A 22,127-nucleotide genomic window follows, 5' to 3' on the forward strand; every position below is an offset into this window, starting at 1 on the left:
CATTTTTCTGAACTCATGCCCCCATAGCGCAACACACACACACGCATACACATACAAATCGGTGCCGTGTGCGGCTGGTACCGCTTACTACCAGGTCCCCCGGCCTCCTCCCCTTCCCCCCAGTCCTCCTCCTCCCCTGGGCGTCACGGAGATACTCCCTTGCTTGTCCTGGAACCTCCCGGAGAGATGTTGAGAAGAGAACCCTTGGAAGGGGGGTTTCGGGGGTCTTTGACTGGAAAACGACAAGTCCGCACCTACGGCGACTCGACGGACTGATGACTGTTGCAAGAAGGGGGCGGGCAAAAGAAACAGGCGCAGGATAGCGCAACGCATTGCACGTGCAGCCGCCTCGCCTTGCCTTGCCTTGCCTTGCTTTGCCTCTGTCTCGTTGCGCCTCTTGTCATAGGTCATTCATTGTCATCACTTGAGCGCGTCGTCGAAATAGCCCCCCCCCCCCCCCCAAATGATTGATTGGTGCAAGACTGCAAGGAGAAAAGCTCTGTAGCCTCAAAAGCCTGAGCTGGCCTGAGCGAGCCTGAACGACGACAGCGACTAAACGTGAAACCCCGAAGGAGAAACCGGGGGTTTGGGGTCCGTGTCACAGACAGGGGTCCATTGGCTCAGGGGGCTCGCTCCTCTCAGACCACCTCGAACCCCGTTTGTCTTTGTCGCCTGTGGAGGGTCCCTCCTTCTCTCTCTCTCCTGGTCCCGACAAACTCCGTGCACCCGTGCGCCCTGCGTCCAAGCATCTACCGGTTTTTTTCTTCTCCCCCTGTCTGTACATGCAACGGCCTGGCGTCAATGCACGAACGGACGGGGCAGAGACACCGCTTGAATCATTCTTGACGCACGTTTCATGCACACACACACACATCTGTAGAGCACGGCAAGGAGCGGATCCGCTTCGGAAGAGTAGCACAAGTGTTTCGTTTGGTTTGGTTTCTCTCTTTTGCTGTCATGGTATCATCCTTTCTATTGTTCCGAGGCCGTAATATATAGACGTGACCGCGTTAGGTACCCCAAGGCGTGCTGCGCCGCCAGGGTATAAGCCGCCCAAAATTATGTAGATTGATCCGCCCGCCCACGTGATAAGCCCGTTTGTCCCTGGGTATGTAGTGTAAAAGCAGTGCTCCCTGAGCATGTCCGACAACGCCTTGCAAAAAAGCAGTCATGAGTTGATGAATGGATGGGGAAAAGAAAATGAGTGTGGTGCGACCCAGCGGGCCATTAAATCTTCAGGCTCTGCCGCCGTTGCTTCTTGAAGCTAGAGAGAAGCCCCCGCCTCGCCGGCGCAGGGCTGGCGGGTGTGGTAGGAGCAGCTTGTGTCTTGGACCGAGTGCGTGTTGATGTAAGAGGAGTCGTGGCCGGCGTCGAGTCCGAGTCTGTAGGAGAAGCCTCCTCGGGGCTGCCCGGTGTAAAGAAGCTGCCGAGGGTCATGGAAGAAGCGTTGCGGGTGTGCAGAGAACCAAGACCCTCGCGAGGCGACTCGGCTGTGGGAGTTTTGAGGTTCGCCCGGCTGCGCTTCCGGACCATGCTCAGGGACTTCTGGAACCGGTGCAGGACGGCTGTCGGCGCCTTGGCAGTGGCAGGCGAGTCCTGGCCGTCCTCGGGGATTGACGAGCTGTTGTGGTGGAACTGGTCCTTGCCCCAAGGGTCCGTGTCGAGGAATGAGGGCTTCGTTGTGAGCAGGCTGCTGTGTCGTGGTGCGAAGCTAGCCCTGCTGGGCGACCGCATGGGGATCTGGGGCCCATGTGACGATGGTGGCGGCGAGAATGTCTTGCTCTTGGGAGACAACTCCACAATCGAGGGTCTGCCGACAAAGACGACCGAGACCGCGCGAGCAGTGACCTCGCGTGTCGACGACTTTACCGAGACGGACGAACTCGCTGTGGATCCGGGGGTCTCGACAAGGTCGTCGTCCTCGTCCTCGTCAAGTTCGAGCTCCTCGCCAGAGAAGTCGTCGGCCGAAGAAGAGGCATCCTCCTCTGACGACAGGTAGACATCATGGGGTGTGCTGATGGAGTCTGTGGCAGACTTGATCGAGTTGAGGCGTAGGTTGTCGAGGAATCGCGAGGCCCGTAGTGTGCTGCGTTGGGGTAGAGCAGGAGCGTCCGTGGTAAGGTCGTCTTGCTGGAGGTCCTTTGTCCGGAGGATCTGAGCCTCCTCGACAATGCATTGCTCGTCCATGTCGGCGAGCTGGTCAAGCAGCGAGTTGTCCCTGACATGGCCTGGTGTGCCGGCTGTCCTCGCCGGTCTGCTGTTGTCTTGTACAGACATTGTGGTGTGTGTGTGTGTGTGTGTGAGTATGTGGACGGGTGGTGTGACAGCCCGACGTGTGTGTAAGTGCTTGGTAGACAATGGCAATGGCCAGTCTAGAGGAGGACTGTTCTGAAGTTGGGTAGCACCGTATTTCTCTGGTGCATGGGCAAGTGTGCCTGTGCAAGCGTATGGTCTCTCGAAGTGTGTGCCGTGGGTATCATGGACTGGAGGGAGGGCCGAGGAGATATAGTAGTCGAGGGCCGGAGGGGCGCCTCCTGCTCGAGCTGGCGCCCAAGACGGGTTTGGGGGGCGCTTTGGGAGCAGCAGGGATGGGGCTGGCGTCCCAGTGGGAGGGTGGAGTGGCCCGCTAGGGCCTGGCAGCGTGCAGGGGGTCCCGGCGCTGGGCGATCGACCAGGGTGAGGGCGCGAGCTCGACGGGGGTGAGGGTGGCAGGGGGTAGCCCCTGCTGGCAGGAGGCCGGCCCATCGATGATGATGATAATGGCCGCGACCCGTCTGATGCATGCATGCAGCCAGGCGACAACATGCACTTAACCGCCATCACACCCCCCAGATGCCCAATCGGGCATCCCATCGTCGCGCCCTCACGGCTCGTCGTCTTCCTTTGAACAACTGCACAAAGGCTGGTCTGTACAGCTCAACTCCGTGCGAGCCCACACCTCCACGTCTCCGCGTCTGTTCCTTCCATTTTCGTCCTGCGGAAATACTCGCTCGTCGCCTTACTCGTGCCTTGTGTAGCAGCGCCCGCTCCATCACGGGCTGTCGATATTGTGGCTTGCAGCTTGGGCACTCTGGCAAGGGCACGCCGAGCATCGAATAGAGCAGCCGTGTGGGGAAGCGCCACTCCTGCCATCACTGCGCCTGCCGATGGATGGCCGCAATGTTTCACGCCACAGGGAAAGAGCTTTCTCCATGGGAGGCCAAAGCGGCGCCGCCCCAGTTGGCCACTGACACAAACCTCGCCAGTGCTTGCAGATGTCTCTTTTGGGCCACGACTGCCTACCACAGCGCATCGCGACAGCTCTCGAGAGTTTCCAAGTGTGAACAGCCTCGAGACTTTCTTTCCGCCAGGGGCCTCAGCCCGTTCTGCCGACGGATACATCAATAGCGGCACATCCATCGCAACACCTTCGAACCTAAATCTTCCAGCCCTTCACAAAAACACACCGAAGTAGCAGGTATCGACACGTGCCGTGCCATGCCATCCCCGCCCTGCATCTCCCCAAAGTCTGTGTCTGTGTCCTTCACCTGCCACAAGCCAGCGTCCCAAGCCAGCATCGTCTAGGCGAACCTAATGCACATCCCCGAGGCACAGGCGCACGTGGTGAAAGGCAAACTTGGTCCCAATTATTGTCAACGGGCTGCAACTGCAGCCTGCCAGGTTCTTGCTTGCTCAACCATCTGACCACGAGGCCAGGATTTGTTGCGTGGGAGCATGACCTTCGGTGCGGTACTATGTCGCGGTACTCCTCCTGCCTTCTTTGAGGCCACAGCCTAATGCCCCCTGATTATGAGCCCGCAAGTGCCCTCAAGCGATCTCGGCGTTCTCCGCAGCATCCATCCTCTGGCTCGATTACCGAAAAGTCGGCAGTTTCTTGTGCACAGACATGGATTGTGGCTGCAGACAATCTACATCCCGGGGCTCGTTCAGCAGTCATGACAACCTACCAGAAACCGGGAAGAAGCTACTCCTCTGAGTCAGGGATCGGAACGGCTACAGTACATCCTATTCTATTCTGGCTCGCAACAACGGCAGACTTGACAGGCCGGAAATGGTAAGGGCGTGATAACCATCTTTGCCAAGCCTGTCTGATATCAGACTTTAGGGCGCGGGACGCCATGGCAGTGCTAGAGGAACTCCTCCCTTGCTGGATGCATATGTCCTCGCTCGCCACCTTTGCCGTCAAGATCGACCGCGGCTCAGACTGCCCGAATTCTATTTTTCGCATCTTTTCACAATTTCGGCCGCCAGAAAAGCGGGAATCGCGACTCCCGAATCGGGGCATTCATAGCAGCCTACGACCAGTGTGGAGCTGATCCTTCGGAAGACAGGGTTCGCCTCTTTGGATCCTCTTAGGCCTTCGTTTTGTTTCACGTACAGAGCAGCTCAGCGAGGGTCTACAGAAAGCCATAGCACCGCCGTGCTGGGTGAGGGCAAGGCAATAGGTCAATCTGCATGCTACATGAGCACCTTTTGCCGCAAGGGACTTCGCAAGGTACTTGATGGCTCTGGGTCGACATAGCTCGTGGAGGCTGCCGGTGACAACACCTTGACAGGGCACTTGGCTCAGTGTCAGCTGCTGATAGGCCCAATGTTTCAAGTCCACTGTGCAAACAGCCCCACCGAAGCCAAAGTTGTCGGCATCGTTTTTGGAGCCCAACGACGTCGTTGCCACAACGTTCGCCGACCGAAGCCAGTGACAGGGGCCAGGCGTTGAATAGTCAGAGTGTCATTGCCACGCTCACAGCGCCCTACGACGCAATCGTCACTTAAGACATGGACGCTCCTCCGCCGTCCTGCTGTCATAAAGCCGACTTCAGGACGAGCCATGAGCGGGATCGGCAGTCGTGAATCCTCAAGGAAGCGATCGGCTCGGCCACAGGTTGGGGTTTGGCTTGTGCTGATTGACACCCTGCATCTCTAATCGCGTGGCCCACACTGGATTTATTCTTTGTCTCAGGTGATGACATTATGGACTGCCGCCTGCCCACGTTCGCCTTACAACTTGGGCCCGGGGCCAGAGCCAGGTTGGAAACGCGCACAACTCTGCTCTCTCGGCCAGCCTCGCCAGGCCTGCATCCTCGACAATTCATTCCAGCACTCTGGAGCACGCAAAAATCGCGAACGCGGTAGGCAGTTGCAATCAGAGTATGCCCCACTGGCTGGATATAGTTTTGGTGCCAATTATACGGGGGCATTGACGTGTCAATCTGTGGTGTTTTATCTGGTGATGCGCGCTAGCTTAGCCGCTCCAGGAATACATCTCGAGCCTCACGCGAGCACGACTGCATCTCGACACAGTCCCCGGGGCGACTCACCGGCACCTGCTTGACCCGGCGGCGCATTTTCTGGACTGGCTGGAGCCATTCCGCGAGGATTTGGCGTCGGCAATCTGCGTGCAAGATGATGGCAGGGTGCAGCCGCCGTCTAGCATCGTTCCCGGGACTTGGTGCGGCGAGGCATCGGGCAGATTCCAGCTCGTCGTGCTATTTGCGGATGCTGATCTCACGAGGGTTTCGCGGTGTGCCCGAAGAATGAATGCATGCCCAGCCAGGGTCCTGCAGGGTTCACCAGCAGCCAGCTGCAGCTGCAAATGGTGGCATCACCGGGCAGCGAAAATCTTGGCCAGTCCCAACCACCAGCAACCTTACGTCACCCTTGAAAAGCACCACCACTTGCAGTTCAGCCCTCGCCCGTCTCACACTCTAAGCGACCCATGGGCCTGGCCATCTGGACATAGATGCCATGTCCAGGTTGACTGCATGATACTGATCCGGGAGAAAAAAGACGATGCTGTCGCCATAGCGCTGGCGTTGCGAGAAGGGCCACTCTTTGACACTGAAATTGTCTCAACTGGCAGCCCCGGCCGGGGAAGGGCAGTCCTGCAGCAGCCAACTGGGCGAGGGCGTGGTTCTTTAGGTTTGTGGTTGCATCACCTGGGGTGGCTGTCATCTGGAACATGCGTCAGATGCCAAACCATGCCGGGCCACGAGGCTGTGCTGCGTCATCGCGCTTTTTCCCCCACCACCAGCCAACAAGCCGGAGGCCGCACGCACGCCCACGACTCGAGCTGGCCATCCCTTGCATGGCGAGACTCGCCTTGCTTTGGAGATTTCCTGCGCGATGTGCTCTCCTGCGTAGAGGATGCTGCCCCCTAGTCAAAACAGTGATCAGTCACTTGAGAAATCGAAAGCAGTGCTCCTCCATACCAAATTGACTAGGCGGGCGATGGATGGGGCAGATCCCTGGCCAGCGCCCTTGGGCGGCGACCTGGGCTCGTCGATCACGGCCTAATCATAGAAACGAAGTTCGACTCCGGGGGCTACTACTGCAAATCCTTCGCGAAATGCATATGCATCCTGAGCCGCATCCCGAACCTGGTTTCCCGTTTTGTCGGGGGGGTTCTTTGGCGATCGTCAATATGACGCATTCGTGCCGGAAGCTCTATCGCAGAGAGAACTTACGTTGAACTTGGACAGGGAAACAAGAAACGAAAGAAAAAAGAGTTGCCGGGAGCAGGGGCAGGGGGGTTGGGTGGCCCCACTCTGCAACCTTTCCAGAGTCTTCTCGCCCTGGACCCTGATTCCGACCCCAGATAGATCACTTCATCATCATCATCATCCCGCCAACCTGACACTGGAACAGCATCGCTGACGGAGGTGTGTGGATTCGTCGTGCCGAAAGGGAAGGGTACAGAGTGCAGAGTGCAGCACCCCGTTAATCTGCACATGGCAAGGTAATTCTGCAAAGCTGAATATGCATTGACCCAGGGTCGGCGATGGACTGTGCCCATGTATACATCCATAGATGCATGCAGCTGGCACGCACCTACGCCGCGCGCAGATGTACAGTATGTGCAGCACGAGCCGAAGCAAGTCAAGTTCCCGCTGGAAATCAGGGGCGGAAAAGTACACACACAAAAGAGAAAAAAGCAAAGAAAGGCGGAGTGCATATGCTGCCGCGCACACACAGACAGGTGCTCATGCGGTTGGGTGGGACTACGGCAGTACGGCAGCCGTGAACAGGCGAGTGTATGTGGGTGAGACATATTGCATGCAAAAGTATCCAGGGCCTGCGCGACAAAGGCGCCTCGGAAATGTTTGGGGGACTGCATGTGGTTTCCGCCAGCCACGTGCGGTCTCTGGTCATGTCTTTGTGTCTTGTGGCGCCGCTGTGGTGTCTTGTCTTGTTTTTTTGTTTCCTTTTCTCTCTCGTCCTGTGTCATTGTCTCGTTTCGTGATGGGGAAGTGTCTTATCCTCTAACCATGGTTTAATTTCCACCCTAGAAGACTTTCGCTTCCTTGACAAGCAAGAAGAGCTAGGTCCTCCAGGTGTTCTGAGCTATCCTGATGTACTCGGTGGCTTTGGAAGTGTACGGGCTAGTCCTCAGGCCACGTAGTTGCCATGTTAATGCATATACAAAGTGCTGTGATGAGTAGGTCGGTCTGTTTCCGAGAGTATTGACGACGTGGTCGGGCATGCTTGGTTACGGTTCGCCAATTTCCCCACCAACTCGTCTGTGTGTAAGTGTGTATGAGCGCGCGTGTGTGTGTGCGTGTGTGTGTGAAAAAGTCGTGATATTAGCAAATCGAGCTGACATGAACGGCCACTTCTATATTTAATGGCTGCAGTACTTTCATTGCACTCCTCCCAATCACCCCCTGGCACAAAACGATAAGTTATAGCAATGTCTAGAGTTCTTCCTAGCTTCCGCAGGTGAGAGGAAGAATTGGTGACCATGTGGTCAATCAATGTGGTCCTGGGTTTGACGTCCGGTAGGAGATGGCGAGCACTGTCGGAAGCGCGAACTCGAAACACCGGGCCCGGGTTCCTTTGGCACTTGAACACGCTTTTTGCAGTGGCTTCTTTGATTTCTCCAGAACGCTGACTTTTAGACAGGTTTTAGAAACCTGTTGTTCTAAAGTTGCCTATACAATTTACCATGATGTAAGTCTAGTGAAGTGCCAGTTTATTTATCCATCCTTTAGGCATTACTGACTTCATACTCGGGGTGTAGCGATTACAGGAACCCTGTCCTCCATAATCTGGGCGGGTGCAGGCAAGTTAATAAAACATACTATCATTGAGAGCAACTCTTCTGTAGGTTTCCGTTTTGCTGTGATGTCAGTAGTGTATAAAAGGTCCCCGAGGATAGTTCAGCCCTCAAGCACAAGAACATTCTCTCGAACTCGTCATCCGGCATCAAGTCCCGAGGTTACATCGCCAGTTCACATTTCAAGAGAGAACACGAGGAAGCGCATAGCCACGCGTACGGACTCACCATCACAACGTAGGAGGTCTAATAACAGCAGCAAAGCAAAAACCGCAAAAGTTAGATCCTGAACCTTTTCTCCCTCGGCGTCACGAGACTTGTGTGTGCCCGGCCCAGCGACAATATTTTCTATTTCCAGAAACAAAAATCAAGCCCATCGACGGAGGCGCAGCATAGCCCGCACCGCTTGGGACATCAGCCTTGGCAGAGCTCGCCATTCGGCAGCCGGAAAGTCCACCCTTTAGGAGGACGTACACAAACACATGCTCATCTTTCGACACACCAGCAGTTCGCTTAATTCCATAAATTGCAAGGTTGCCTCTACGCGCATACACGAAATCTCTCTCCAAGCCCAGCAGCAGCAGCAGCTGCAGCAGCCACGCGTGATCGGCCGCGGTTGACGTTGTGGAGGCTTGGCACTCACACCCTGCCAAGAACCCCGAGCTCCCGGGGTCCAATCCTTCCGAGGGGTCTGGCTTATTTTTGTTTTTGTTGGCGAAAAGAAGTGCTGAACCAGCCCGTAGGGACGGACTGGAACCCCTGTTGCATGGGACAAGAATAGCCTGGGCGAACATGCACTCACTGCCGGATCAGCTCTCCGTCCCCGCTCCGGGGGAATTCAACGATGCGATCCCATCATGTGGACTGTATGTAATGTGGCAAAGGTTGCCGCTCGTGACGTGCGCGGTCATTGTGAGATTTCCATTTGTAGCGAAGAGATGTACCACCGTCGTTGCTGAAATTAGCAGCAGCAGCAGCAGCAACCCCACCGCCCAGAACTCGGCAATGATCCATTCCGTGTTACGAGCGACGGAATCATCTGTCAAAAGGCTGGAGCGGGTTGCAACGCCCCGTTGGGTGTGGACTGTGACTCCAGTCGTGGAAGGGGAAACCTGGGGCTGAGCGGCTGAGCTGACAATGTCGTCCTGTGGAGGCGTGAGAGTGCCACAGTCAGTAGTAGGGCTGACACCAAACTTCAGCACTGCCCCCTGAGCTGTCTTTTACGTCAGACTCGTTTTCGAGATGGATGGCTTTTTTCAAAAGCGAGTTCGTAGGTCAGGCGCATGTCGGTTTAGCATAGCTCAACGCGGCAACGCATTGCGAAAGGGATTCAAAATGTCCGTGAAGCTGCCAAGCTGGTGGTGGTCCAGCTCCAAACAAACTGTTGATTCTAATCAGTTGTTCACCAGGCAAACCATACGGGAGCCTGCTAATTGCCTGTCTTCTCGACGAGCATGACCAACTCACTCTGGAACAGCGGTGACTAGGATGCGATGTGCTAGTGTAGAATTACAGCCGTGGTGACACAGGTCATTCTCATCACGGGTAGTATCATGATCCCACTCGAGTCCGGCGGGCTTGAATGATGTCCAACTTCCTAGCTCTGCTCGTAAGGATAAGACTGCCACTGGACTTTCCCTTCCCCTGCATTCTCAAGGATCCCGAGCAACTCTTTCCTGGAGCCTCTGAACCTCTGTGCCTCCGAAACTATGGTGCCTGTGAGCTTCTGTGCCCACCTATCTACCTAAACACTTACCCGACGCCAGAGCCCGTCTGCCCGTCTGCCCGTCTGCCCGGTGCATATCATAGGTTGAGCAATATCAGAAGGCTCCAATCCATGTGCCCGAGACTCTGGTTTTAGGGTCCCTTTACTCCCACCACTTTACCACCTCACCACCGCGACTGCGAGTACACACCACAAAGAAAAGAGTGCTTTAATCATAATACCTGCCTTCCTGCCTTGAGAATGTTGAGGAAAACGAGAACCGACTACGTGGCGCTGGAAACCGTCCAAGGAAACAGACACCTTTGGGATGGGACATGAGTAAAGACAAAAATAACCGATGCTGGTGTTTGAAAACGAGTTTTGTTTTGGTTAATTGCTCAAAAGTCGTTCTTTATGTCACTTGTTTCCTTGTCCCATATCTCACCATCTCCGTGCAAAAGCCGTGACGCCGTCCGTTCCATAAGCAGAACGACGGACGGCCACGTACCCAGCCAACTTCGCAGACAACCAGGCTCCCCTCACGTGTGTCTGAACAATGCCAATCCCAATCTTGTCGAAACGACTTTTAACGAAGGACAAAGTAGCACCTTGAAGCTGATCTGTCTACTTCCCGCATGTTCTGGAGTGGTAACAGAACCACCTGGGGTTGTACAAGCCGTTCAGCAAGGGGTGTTACCGCACTTTTGAAATCTTGTCGTCCGAGTTCCGCATACTCGTTCATGAGACGAGCAATGACTGGGCGAGTCACACGCACGTTCTGATGAGGATAATGCCACCTAAAAGCAACGCTCCTGCACTGCCATACAATACCAAAAGTGCCTCAGACGGACCACGGGCAAACAAGGAACAGGGTTGACGAGACGAGCAGAAATGGTAAGCACGTTGCGACGCAAGAGAGCACTTTCACAGTAGACACCCAAAGTCGTCATCATGTATGGACATATATTATCGTCTGCATATTAGAGATCTAGGCGAGGACGTTTGCAAGTATCCTCGCGCAAGCGCTTGCAGAAATGCAAGACGCTCAGATTGATGTTGTGTTCCCAAGTCGGTGGCCGAAGACGCAAGCCCTTCGCTACCACGGCCATCGCTCATCCCGGAACATCGCTTTTGTGTGTCTACCGTTGGAGTTTTTAATGTGTTTCGCATTGAGCCGGAGCTCATGCAGCCTGTCCCGCCCTAGACTCCGCGCCGCAAGATCCGCAATCGTCGTGCATCCGACGATGCATTGCAAATTCCCCCTTCATGAATCCAAAGCCCTGATCGCGTCGTCAAAAGATGTGGCCGGCACCACCGCGTGTCGTCAATTACAATGTCACTAATACAAACAGTAGGAGGAACTGGGGAAGTGGGATCCAAAAAGGGTACGCCTCTGGAGGCCAGTTGGTTGCAGCGTTCTGGCACGTTTGAGCATTGTCCGAGTCAAAGGGACAGCCTCAGAACGTGTAGAATCTTACAAAGCACGTTTAAGCCTTGCGAGAGCGGGTAGAGACGCCGCTGGTCTTGACACCAGTCGACTTGGCAGCACCGTTGGAGTCGATGGCGCTAGCAACGACGTGCGGGTCGGGCAGAGGAGCCTGCGACATCTTGCGGAGAGACTTGCGGGCGCTGGGGGCCTTCTTGTCCTTCTTGTAGGTGGCGAAGTAGAAGGAGATGAAGAGGACCAAGTACGAGCTGATGACACCCATGCCGGAGAAAGCAGCGAACTCCTCGCCGGCGCACTTGCCAGCATTGGGCATCCAGGGGTAGTAGGTCGAGGTGAAGTAGGTGTACGCGGCAAAGTAGACGAAGCCTGAGGGTTTGGTTAGCACAAGTACCCAGGCGGGTGGGGATGGACTGCTTGGAGCCAACTTACCAAGATCAATGATGAACTGGATGATCTGGAAGCGAGTGACCCACTCCTTCCACCAGATGCGGATGCCACGCGCGCTCTGGAAGTAGTACCAGTACATGACGACGTGGACGCCGAGGTTGAGAGTAATAGGAACCCACGAGACCGCGGTGGAGCCGATCAACTGAGTGTAGCAGAGAACAGCAGTGGCACCGTGGTGGTAGCAGTGGAGGAAGGCTGAAAGAAAAAGAAAAACCAAATGTTAGCACAACATTCGACGTAAATCATGTCATGGAACACCGCCGGGGCCGACTTACTCAGAGGCTTCTTCTTGAGGAACAAGAAGCAGGTGTCCAGAAGCTCGAGGTACTTGGTGAGGTAGTTGAGGTAGTACAGGACCACCAGGGGCTGGGTCCAGCCGCCTTCGACGTCGCAGATGGCGTAGAAGACGCCCTTGCGGACGACGGTGGGCAGAAGCTGCTCAATGAAGAGAGCCAGGAGGATGGCGCTGATGGCGGTCAGGTAGAAGTTGTGGATGAGGAAGAGGGTCTTGAGCTTGAAGGGCTCGCGGTTCCTCATGAGCTCACGGCCGCCGAAGATGATGAAGTAGTAGATGACGACGAAGATGGATGTCTCCTTGAGGGTGGACATGGGAGTCTCGCCGGCAATGAATCTGAAGTCCTCGGCCGGGTAGCCGGCCACAAACTCAAAGGCCTTGCTGAAGATGGGCCAGAGGTGGATGCCAAAGGGGCGGTCGAGGGTCGGCACAGGGAAGCTGCCGAGGACGGCAGGAACATCGTGGGTCGACATGACGGGCGAATATGCTCGCAGCTCTCGTCAGGGCTGTGTGGTCGGCTGGTGAGGTCCGATCTGGAGCGGCCGCAGGGAGGCGGGCTGCGGTGTGCGTGGTTTTGAAAGGAGATCAAGGAGTGACTTTGAAGAAAGGAGAAAAGCGTGTGCGACTCTTTTCCGTTGCAGCAGAGGGCAAGAGAGAAGAGAAGACGACGACGCGGACGCTGCCTCGCACAATAGAGGACAGGGACGAAAAAGGCGGACGGGACCGAAGCAGAGTTGAAAGGAGAACCCAGGACGAAAGGGGGGATGCGGGAGGAGGAGGATGAAGAAGTAACGGACGGGCCAGACGGACCCAGAGAATAATAATAGGAGCTCGCTCGAGCAGGCAGGAAAGAAGCAATTGGGATTGGCTGCTGCGGGCGAGCCGGGAGGGCCGGGCAGGGGCTGCGATGAGATTGCGATTGCACTTTCTCGTCTTGGGGAGTGGGCTCTGCTCTGCGCTGCCCGGAAAACACGGTCTCCTCACCCTCACTCACCCTCGGCGCTGCTGCTGCCAGACGCGCCGTGCGCGCGCAGAGGCGGCGCCCGCCAGACACTGCCTGCTGCGCACTGTCCTTTTCACGCCACAGCACCACCACTCTGCACAGTGCGGCCAGCAGCCCACGGGCCCCCCGCTGCACATGTCAGCGCGCCCAACAGCGCCTTCCCAGCGGGTGGGTGTTCAACCCACGGAACGCGAGGACCCCGATCGATGCGTGCAAGGGTGGGCCCTTACCAAGCCCGCGCAGATTAGGTCATCTCAGTCAATGCCGCATGCTCGAGTCCCCACTGGCATCCTCCCGCGGACTTAGCATTTAGGGGAACCCGGCCAGCACAGGGCCAGATATCGGGGGGTTTTGTTGCTGAGGCGCCTGTCACCCGGCAGCCCGAAGCCCTGCTCGTGGGGACGGCCGGAGCTGTTTGGTGCAGGGCTACGACACCGTCGTAGCATCGCCTGCCCGTAACGGTAATACCACCGAACGTTTCCACGTGCCTTCGCTCCCACTGCTCCGGTGCTTCCTTAATTGATTATGGCATGGACTGTGTGTATGTAGGTGCGTCAGCCACGGTGCCCCTTCCCCCGGCACTTCACCATAGGTTGGGGCCACTAGCACCAAACGGGGCTACGCTAGTCGCACTTCAGGAACGCTCACATCTCAAGCGACAACGCGATGTCGATCCAATGGGAATGGCTACTGACGACCGGGCTTGACAGCTGAAGACCTGACTCAGAACACCTCCTGCCTACTCTTCTTGAGGACGGACAGCTCGTGCGCTTAGACGGGCCTCACTGATCAGAGCCTGGGATTTTGACTATACTTCGATTTCAGGTCTACACCACACACGGCTAGCTACCTCATAGCTACAACGGCGGCAGCTCCTCTCTGCATATCGGGCACTGCAGGCGGAACCGCATCCACGCCTCGAGGCAGTCGCTGTGAAATATGTGCCGGCATGGCGTCACCATGTACACCCTCCGCGCCAGCACGCCCGCCACGCCACCAGCAGTTGGGTCCTCATCTCCAGCCTTGATGACTGGCACCTCGAGGTTTTCCCTGCACACCACGCACTGCGTGCTGTAGACGTTGCTGCGCTTGCTGCTCACCCCTTCGTCCCCAGTCTTGACCCGCTCCATGGTGGCGGGACTGCTTGGCACGGCCACCAGGCCAATGGGCAGTCCCGCCGCCTCGATGCTATCCTCTCGCAGTATCGGGTGGTATTCCCACGCTTCGGGCATCCATCCTTTCGGCACGCCAAAGCGTGGGCCCAGGATGGATTGCGCCACAAGGACGACAATCTGAATCCAAACCCATCCGGCCAGCACGGCAAAGGAGGTCCAGTCTGGCTCGGCAAACGCAAAGTTGTCATTGATCAGGTAGAAGTATGCAATCGGCAGCATTCTCAAGATCGACTGGCCAACCACAAAAGGCCACGCCAATGCCCGGCGGCAGTTCCTGTATGCATTCCGATGGATCTGTGGCCACCACAGAGACAGGTAGCCAAAGGCCAGCAAATTGAAGTATGCGGCGCGGATGCCCGGCCGCCAGCCTGTGGTGGCGAGAGTGAGGAACAATATCAGAGTGCTGCACATGATGAGGCGGCCAAAGATGTTGCTCAGTGGCGTAGACGTGCTTGCGGTAGTGGCAGTTGCGTTCGTGTTGGGTGCAGTGGCTGGCGCTGGGAGCGTGGCATTATTGTTGGTGTTGGCATCGTTGACTTCGGCGATCTCGGCGTCGACGTCCTGATCAGACGGGACGATGACTGGGATATTGGCGGTTGGCAAAGCAGGCTGGGGCGTTGTGGTAGTAGTAGTTGTTGTTGTGGTGGTGGTGCTGCTCGGCGGGTGCTCTGCAGCGTATCGAGCCGCATTGGCAGCTTGGGTCTGTTGCCTCTGACGCTCCCGGTCTCTCTCCTCCCTCCGCCATTCTGGTTCCTGTACTTTGTAGATTTCCGATAGAAATATGTTCCCAGTCATCATTGCCAGGAAAGATGCGCCGGTCACGAGAAGTGACGGCAGTAACGTCGTCGAAGCTGACAAAGACCACGCTATAGAGCCAATGAAGACGGTTCCGTCTGCAAGTAACATGATACTGGCTGTGTAGAAGCTGATACGTCCCAAAGTTGAAGGCGTCGAGGTCTCCCGCATCTGCAACTTGAGAAGCTGCACCTGGCCAAAGACCACCAGGCCCAGGCCAATCAGCCACACAGTGATGCTGTACAAAAAGGTCTCCTGCTTCATGCCCTGCAAGTGCATGCCATCTGCCGGCGCATAAGCAGGGGGCCCCTTCGACTCCAGAAAGAACGCGCAATCCGGAGAGTACAACACGGCAGACATCTGCAACCTGGGACGGCCCAAGTGAGAAATGCCCTGAGGGAACCGCAATTCCTCCTCAATCTCATGGATTGCTTTGACGATGTTCTCGGGTCCAGTCAGAGATGGCTGCACGTGGAGATAGTCCTTGTCTGGTGGATGGATTTGGAGATATGCCAAATACTCGCAGTGTGCTGTTGGGTTAAAGACGTCACTCGGTGAGTCGGACGAGGATGCCCACGGATCGGTCTGGTCGAGGAAGAAGAGCTGCTCTTTCTTCGACAGGACTTTGTCCAGCGTTCGGTTAAGAAGTGCTTGGCTTGTTTCAAAAAAGTCGGGCCGGCTGGTCAGATGTGGTAGACCAAAGATGCCGGCAAACTTTTCGCTCGTAGTCGTGAAAAGCATCGCACCTTGTCGAGGCCAATGTACGCCGTGCATCCTCATGTCCCACTGACTGCCTGAGCCTTCTACATCTTCCAGGGTTATCGTCGCAGTGACTTCTCGCGCTCGAACTTCTGTTTCGTGCAGGACTAGCGGATCAACAACCTCCGGTTCTGTTCCCGCCGCCTCATCGTCCTCGAGCCGCACGAGCATCTTCCCAGCCGGACCAGTGATGTTTCGGCTCCATTCGAAGGCGCCGGATGCCCAGGTGATATTCGGGGAGATCTCTGTCAGGTTGTAATCGGAGTGAAATCGTGGTACTGAGCCATTCTCTCGATGCCAAAGACCGTGGACAACACCCGTCGCATTCTGCCACACAGGCTGTGCCGCCTCCGGCATTCCGACCGCGTTGAGGCTCCATTCATCGCACTTCTGCCTGAACCGTCCGAGGTCGTCCCAGGCCAGGTTGTCCCGCTCGCGAAATCCGGTGAGGTTCAGGAACTTGGGTTCCGTGGCTTGAGCGTCGCTAGTCGTCGGTGTCGGATCAAAGTCGCCCCATCTCGTGCTGTTGAGGACGCCGTGCGCGGCTCGCTGGCGGGCCAAGCGGTCCTTGATCAGGTTTGGGCCAGCTATCAGCGGCCCATTGTCGGGACTCGAGAAGATCCAGAACGTCAGGACGATTAGAAAGACGATCCGCGCGCTGTCTTGCTGCGGCGGCATCCTAGCGGCCGAGTCGCATGCTTATTGCCGGCGTGGCATAGCTTACGGGGGACTGGTGTAGCCACCGTTGTTGGGGGAATGGCTAGGAATTAGGGATGGTGGAAAAGGTGCTGAGCGAGGGCTTCGTGCGAGGATTATTGCTCCGGGAGCTTTGGAAGCTCGTTCGAGTCTAGAGTCTAGGTTGCCGACTTGAGACCGACGTCAGGGGGGCAGCTCAGTAGTGTAAGCTAGTGGGAGTGGGGCTGGTATCTTCAGGAACGCGCCATCGGCTTCAGAGTCGCCCCGACATGGTCCAAGACACCCAAGGCACAACCGCGACCATACAGCGACGTCCATCTGTCCCCGGAGACAACCCGCTCACCGGAACAGCGCCTTGATATCCTGTGCACCGCCATACGACATCCGCCTCTTGCTGCTTAGCCTCTAAAGTGCTCGACGTTTCTCATAGCATGTCGTCGTCCAAGTCACCCGATGATACTGGCCGCCCACCGGCGCAGGGGGAAACCACGGTGAGCACAGTGAATCACTCGGTATGGGTACGTCTTCAGCTAACATGGATACAGAGCACCGACGAGTTGACTGCTGTTGTCGAAGATTTGCTTAACTCGCTCTCGAACAAGTTTGCTGGGGTCAGCAGCGAGATATTCGCCAAGAGTAAGCTGGCCTTTCTCTCAAGTTCACACTCGGCATCTACGGAGATAGAGCATCGCTAACGCGCCTTGTAGTGGACGAAATGTCTAGGCGTCTGGACAACCTGGAGGCAGCACTTAAAGCGAACCAAGATTCCAGCAGCAACTCGCCATCCAAGTCATAGCAGACACGTGCGAAGAGAGTGCAAAGAGGTCCGGCGTTAAAGGTGTCATTCTAACATTATTATCGTGAGGCTATTGATGTTTGTGGTCAGATTGACCACACCAAATCACAGTTTTGTCATCCCTTGTCATGATGTTACGTTTCCTTGTGTGCTCAGTGCTACAGCCGAGGCTTGTCGATGTTTACAACTCGTCCTTACCAGTGACCTTGTCCACAACAGCCTGGACGTACTGGGACAGAATGTTGGACTTGCTCTGGAGCTCGTCCAGCTTGGACGGAGCAAGGCCGCCCTTCTTGATGAGGCCGTCCAGGCGCGCCGCCTCCTTGGCCACGTAGCCCTCGTTCTGAGACAGCTTGTCAAAGACGCGGATGTAGTACTGGGCGTACTTGTAGGCAGATTGTTCGGAGAGCTCGCCAGCGACGCGCTTCGCCTCCTCAGCCAGTTCAGAAAGCTTGGAGCCATCAACGGCAAACTGCTTGGCAATGTTGTTGAGGGCCTCAATGGTGCCAGCAGTGGCGTCAAGACCACCGCCGACGACACGGTGAGTGCCTGCCTTCTCGTTGATGAACTCAATCAGATCTTTCTCGGCACGGCCTCCCGAGTAGAGCTCGCCCTGCTTGGAGCCCTTGGGGAAGTACTTGATGGTGGGGTATGAGGTGACACCCTGCTCCTGGGCGGTGGCCTTGCTGTTGTCGGCTTCGGCATCAACCTTGGCAATGACGACGTCGGGCTCGTTGACGAAGTCGCGGGCGAGAGTCTCCCAAGTCGGAGCAAGCGTCTTGCAGTCTATATTCCGTGTATTAGCATTATGCACATCATACATAGAACTGGTTGAAGCGCGGCATCGACATACGTCCACACCACGGAGCGGTGAAAGCGACCAGAACGTTCTTGTCGCCACCAACAGTCTCGGAGAAGGTCTTATCGGTGAGGAAGTTGACTTCGCTTGGCAGCTCGAGCTTTCTCTTGACCTTGACACCAGCGTTCTCCGAGACGAACTGCTTCAAGCTCTCGAGGTCCCGACCGCCCTTGTAGTCCTTGGGTTCCTTGTTCTTGCCGTCGAACCACTTGAGTGTGGGGAAACCCTGAACACCATACTTGCGGCCGAGAGCCTTCTCGGCGTCGGCATCGACCTTGGCAATCTGTACATCCTTTGAGTTGGAGAAAACCTGGGCGAGCTCCTCGTAGACGGGAGCAAGAGTCTTGCAGTGACCACACCACGGGGCGAAGAACTCGACGAGTGTGGGCTTTCCGGACTCGAAGACGACCTTGTCGAAGTTCTCGGGGATCAGGTCGAGCACGGCGGAGCCGGCAGCGGCGACGGCGACAAGGCCAGAGAGCACGAAGCTCTTGAGAAGAACCATCTTGTTCAGGTGCGTCCTAACGACGAGTGCAGGCGGTAGCAGGCAGTTGTATCAGGTCGAAACGTGCCAGCCTTGATGTAAATCAAAGGCTTTAGTTGGTGTAGGGAAAAGGCGAAGATGCCACTTTGCTCTTCTAGCTTCGGAGAGCTTACTCCTCACAAGTCAAGGGCGAGTTTCAGCCAGTCCCATAACGCAAGCTCAACTGGCATAGCTCCAGCCCCTCTGGCTGGCAATGACGCTGCCCCGGGCTGCTGGGTTGCTTATCAAGCATGGATGATAAGCCCCTGGTTCTCCACTGTGCTGGCGTTGCTGTCGAGCCGCAACTTGAGGATCCACGGCGCTGGGTGGATTGTGGCTCAGCATGGGATTTCAGCCACACCAGCCAGACTTCTAAGCGACCCACCACACAAAATTTCCATTGCTGCCAAAATCCGCTGCCAGGAGCCCACCTTGACCGCGAAGGCACGCATCTCAAGAAACTCCCGCCCCCCCAGTCAGTCAGACCGTTCCGCCAGCAACCACACATCCGAAAACCCGCGTCCGTGACAGCACCTCGTCATCCCGCAACCGCAATCATGTCTCACGAATCCGTCTGGAACTCGCGCCCGAGGAAGTACGGCAAGGGCTCTCGTGGCTGGTACGTCTAGCCCGCATGGGAAAGTCCCGATCACGATGAACTCCGACCGAAAACATTGGAGAGATATTTGGAGGGCAACGAGAGGACAAAGATCGCTGACTTGTCGTCTTCATCACTTTATAGCCGTGTCTGCACCCACAAGGCCGGTCTCATCCGCAAGTACGGCCTCGACATCTGCCGTCAGTGCTTCCGTGAGAAGTCCACCGACATTGGCTTCGTCAAGGTACGACTCGATTACACCACGCCCGATACCAAATGGTCCCCGCTCTTGTTCAGCGCATTGAGCACGACGACGACGAGGAGAGGCCGTTCTCATGGGACCATGCGGGTATCGAGATCATGCGCGAAATCAGGAGCTGACCGAATATCGTAATCTAGCACCGATAAGTCATCTGCAATGGCGTCGTCACATTAGTTTCCTACCCACGAACGTTCTCTCTCTCTCGCCACGCATCAATACGCGCGAATCTGCGGCTATGGAGTTGTCGGTTTTACAATCAGGAAAAGGGGTTCAGCATTAACCCTAATGGCATGGGCCAAGGCGGGCTTGCGTGGGCAAAGGAAAAAGCCTCGTTGTTGGAATCATCTAGATCGCCTCGACAAGGTTCACGAATCTTGAAAAATGACAAAGAACAAAAACAACATATATCTATCTGGTTTCTTCATCGTGAGAAGATGATCGCATGTGCTACGCGGTTGTGGCATCAGCATGCGACAACGATTCAGGCGGAGGATACTCTCTTGAATTCCCCTGATTGCACGGTATCAACCACGAGTGGTCCGAGATTGCGGACCTCCATACCTAGGTATCCTTTTGCATTCGTCATGAAACTGGAACAGCAGGCCGTGTCGCAATTGGCTTCCACTATTATAAGCCAGGGAAGCGCAGATCACCAGACGTGCCGTATTGACCACGAATTGTCGAGTGAAGGTTATTGTGACAGGTGATCAGATGCACTCTCGGAAGATGCGCTTTCGGTGAGGTTCCACGCACCCAGCAGGCCAGTCCCTGCTACATCCCGTCTACCAGGACACAGATTAAGTCTGTTCTTTCCATTGTGGCCACTGCCAGCTTTGGCTCTATATTGATCACGTAACCTTGAAAGTGCAAACGAAGATATCGGCAGGTTGGGCTGACACATGAGCAACACACCGAGGAAGGGTTCTTCACGATCTCTATATTGACTCCACGTAGAGCTCAAGAAAGTACTGGGTGAATGGGACACAATCGCCGCAGAAGTCAAACGAAAAGCGTGAACAGAAGAAGACTCCTGCTCAACTGGATCAAGCAATTAACAAAGGAGGCCAAAAGCGATAGCGACATGGTATTCCAAGCACACCAACAAACATGAAAATGCAAAAAGTGGACTCCGAATCGGGGAATCGAACCCCGGGCTTGACGGCGCACGATCTCCATATTGAAGAAACATGAGAGCGTCAAATGTTAGCCACTACACCAATTCGGATGTGTTTCATGACAGCAGACTTTCTTATCTTTCTCCCTATACATACATCATCCTCGGCTGCCCGAATGCTGGACCTGGACTGTCGTCATGGGCCGTGGCACAAGCTTTCCGTCACTTCCAATTCTGAAAAGAACCACCACAAAAGCCACCCAATATCTCAGCTCGAGCCAATCCAGCACAATCGTCCCTCCTCGCCACCATAGAGAATCTCCTCCTGGGATCCGGTGTGGGTTGCATGCAAACACAACAACCCTCATGCAGCACAACACACACTGCAGCGCTAGCTCGCGGCGACTTCTTCTCACACGCATACGATCCACGGCGGTAGGGCAGGCATACCCTGGTTGAACACTGCCCGAGTGACGGCGCATCTCCGAGTCAGCTGCACGAATTCAGTGACCAGCCTTCCGTGGGCTGGAGAGAGGCATCGCACCGCTAGGGCCTCACGAGCATCCTCCGCCGATGAAAATTAACGGACGACCTCGGGAGACTACCGCTTCAGACACGACCGTGGGAGAAAGATGCACCGTCTGTGCAGAAAGTAAATCTTGACTACTGCTCACCATAGTCAAAGGCAACTTTGTCTCTGCCCGTTCGATCCTTGTGAATGCCAGCAGCGCGAAGCAGGCAGGGGACCACGGGCTGGGCCGGGAAGGTCAATCTGTGTAGCATGGGCCCTGGTTAGCTCGGCCCGCAGCGGCGAAGCTGACGGGTGGGCACTGTCGAGGTCCAGACTGCGGCGCTGCATGCCATAGCCAAGTGATTATGCCATGCCAGTTGTGATTCGCCGTGTCTGCTGAGCTGGGATCCAGGCCGGATTGACAAGGCGATGGCTGGTTGGCACCTTTTCAAATCAGGCGGTTTGGTATCTTATTAAAGGTCAAGGTCGTCCCGGCGGTCAAAGCGGCGATGAGCCAGCTGAGTATCGGCCCACCGCATGTAACGATCCTGGGCGTGGATCTTAGGGTACTGGAGACGTCGTCCATCAAGCCTGAGGTCCTGGGTGGCGTCGACCGGCTCTGTCACCCGATGGCCCGCTCCCGTCGCTAGCGAAATGGACAGTCAACGTCGTTTCCAGCAATGACAAACAACCATTGTTGGTTATGGACTCCAGGTCGTTGCAATGCGTGCTGCGATACCATGGACGTCAGAGGCTGTCCCCAGATTCTGCCGGCAGCATTGCCCTCATTTTTCATGGCGGCTGTCAGGCATTGTGTGGAGATTGCCAGTCTAGAGGCACCGACGCGTCGTCTACTTTGGAACAGGTCGACTGCAGGATGCCGCCTGATCTAGTCAGCTCGTGGACGGGCCACTAGCACCAAATGGGCGCCTTCACCTGTGCCTGACCTGATGCGGGCTGGGCCGGCTCGCCGTTAGGTTTTGTCCTTGGCCCGCCGCCCCAGCTCCGGTGCAGCACCAGAGTTCAAATGGCAGGGCCTGGGCAAGGAAGCAAATTACTCCGAACACCCAGCATCTCCGACATAGAGTT

General features: G+C 56.1%; 8 protein-coding genes and 1 non-coding gene across 9 annotated transcripts; 3 read left to right on the forward strand and 6 right to left on the reverse strand.

The window, feature by feature from the left end:
* Positions 1-1,227: 1,227 nt before the first annotated feature.
* B0I36DRAFT_361820 (uncharacterized protein) lies at positions 1,228-2,277 on the reverse strand (the record flags this gene model as incomplete). The annotated part of the gene is made up of 1 exon (XM_046158548.1): positions 1,228-2,277. One exon carries the CDS (start codon positions 2,275-2,277, stop codon positions 1,228-1,230), a length of 1,050 nt encoding a protein of 349 aa, XP_046013937.1.
* A 1,338-nt stretch (positions 2,278-3,615) lies between these two features.
* B0I36DRAFT_105050 (uncharacterized protein) lies at positions 3,616-4,559 on the forward strand. The gene is made up of 2 exons (XM_046147774.1): positions 3,616-4,054; positions 4,106-4,559. The coding sequence occupies exons 1-2, from the start codon at positions 3,777-3,779 to the stop codon at positions 4,314-4,316; spliced, it is 489 nt and encodes a 162-aa protein (XP_046013938.1). The 5' UTR covers positions 3,616-3,776; the 3' UTR covers positions 4,317-4,559.
* A 1,750-nt stretch (positions 4,560-6,309) lies between these two features.
* On the reverse strand, positions 6,310-7,444 carry B0I36DRAFT_105054 (uncharacterized protein). The gene has a single exon (XM_046147775.1). It carries the CDS (start codon positions 7,223-7,225, stop codon positions 6,461-6,463), a length of 765 nt encoding a protein of 254 aa, XP_046013939.1. The 5' UTR covers positions 7,226-7,444; the 3' UTR covers positions 6,310-6,460.
* Positions 7,445-11,245: 3,801 nt separating this feature from the next.
* Positions 11,246-12,420, reverse strand: B0I36DRAFT_240962 (GNS1/SUR4 family-domain-containing protein; the record flags this gene model as incomplete). The annotated part of the gene is made up of 3 exons (XM_046149803.1): positions 11,246-11,571; positions 11,635-11,847; positions 11,928-12,420. The coding sequence occupies 3 exons, from the start codon at positions 12,418-12,420 to the stop codon at positions 11,246-11,248; spliced, it is 1,032 nt and encodes a 343-aa protein (XP_046013940.1).
* A 1,097-nt stretch (positions 12,421-13,517) lies between these two features.
* B0I36DRAFT_320792 (uncharacterized protein) lies at positions 13,518-16,519 on the reverse strand. Its single transcript, XM_046153597.1, has one exon. The coding sequence runs from the start codon at positions 16,355-16,357 to the stop codon at positions 13,808-13,810; it is 2,550 nt and encodes an 849-aa protein (XP_046013941.1). The 5' UTR covers positions 16,358-16,519; the 3' UTR covers positions 13,518-13,807.
* Positions 16,520-16,633: 114 nt separating this feature from the next.
* Positions 16,634-17,200, forward strand: B0I36DRAFT_320793 (heat shock factor binding protein 1-domain-containing protein). The gene is made up of 3 exons (XM_046153598.1): positions 16,634-16,866; positions 16,921-17,011; positions 17,083-17,200. The coding sequence occupies exons 1-3, from the start codon at positions 16,807-16,809 to the stop codon at positions 17,169-17,171; spliced, it is 240 nt and encodes a 79-aa protein (XP_046013942.1). The 5' UTR covers positions 16,634-16,806; the 3' UTR covers positions 17,172-17,200.
* A 152-nt stretch (positions 17,201-17,352) lies between these two features.
* On the reverse strand, positions 17,353-18,535 carry B0I36DRAFT_361824 (thioredoxin-like protein; the record flags this gene model as incomplete). Its single annotated transcript, XM_046158549.1, has 2 exons — positions 17,353-17,957; positions 18,025-18,535. 2 exons carry the CDS (start codon positions 18,533-18,535, stop codon positions 17,353-17,355), a joined length of 1,116 nt encoding a protein of 371 aa, XP_046013943.1.
* A 575-nt stretch (positions 18,536-19,110) lies between these two features.
* B0I36DRAFT_212072 (ribosomal protein S14) lies at positions 19,111-19,401 on the forward strand (the record flags this gene model as incomplete). The annotated part of the gene is made up of 2 exons (XM_046148927.1): positions 19,111-19,172; positions 19,296-19,401. Coding segments are annotated over 2 exons (168 nt in total), but the record flags the coding sequence as incomplete, so codon positions are not given.
* A 1,139-nt stretch (positions 19,402-20,540) lies between these two features.
* Positions 20,541-20,638, reverse strand: B0I36DRAFT_t69. The gene has a single exon. It is a non-coding gene; the product is annotated as a tRNA-Glu (tRNA).
* Positions 20,639-22,127: the final 1,489 nt, after the last annotated feature.

The sequence above is a fragment of the Microdochium trichocladiopsis genome, assembly GCF_020744255.1.
Source record: "Microdochium trichocladiopsis strain MPI-CAGE-CH-0230 chromosome Unknown B0I36scaffold_4, whole genome shotgun sequence".
In the NCBI taxonomy this organism is placed as follows: Eukaryota; Fungi; Ascomycota; class Sordariomycetes; order Xylariales; family Microdochiaceae; genus Microdochium; species Microdochium trichocladiopsis.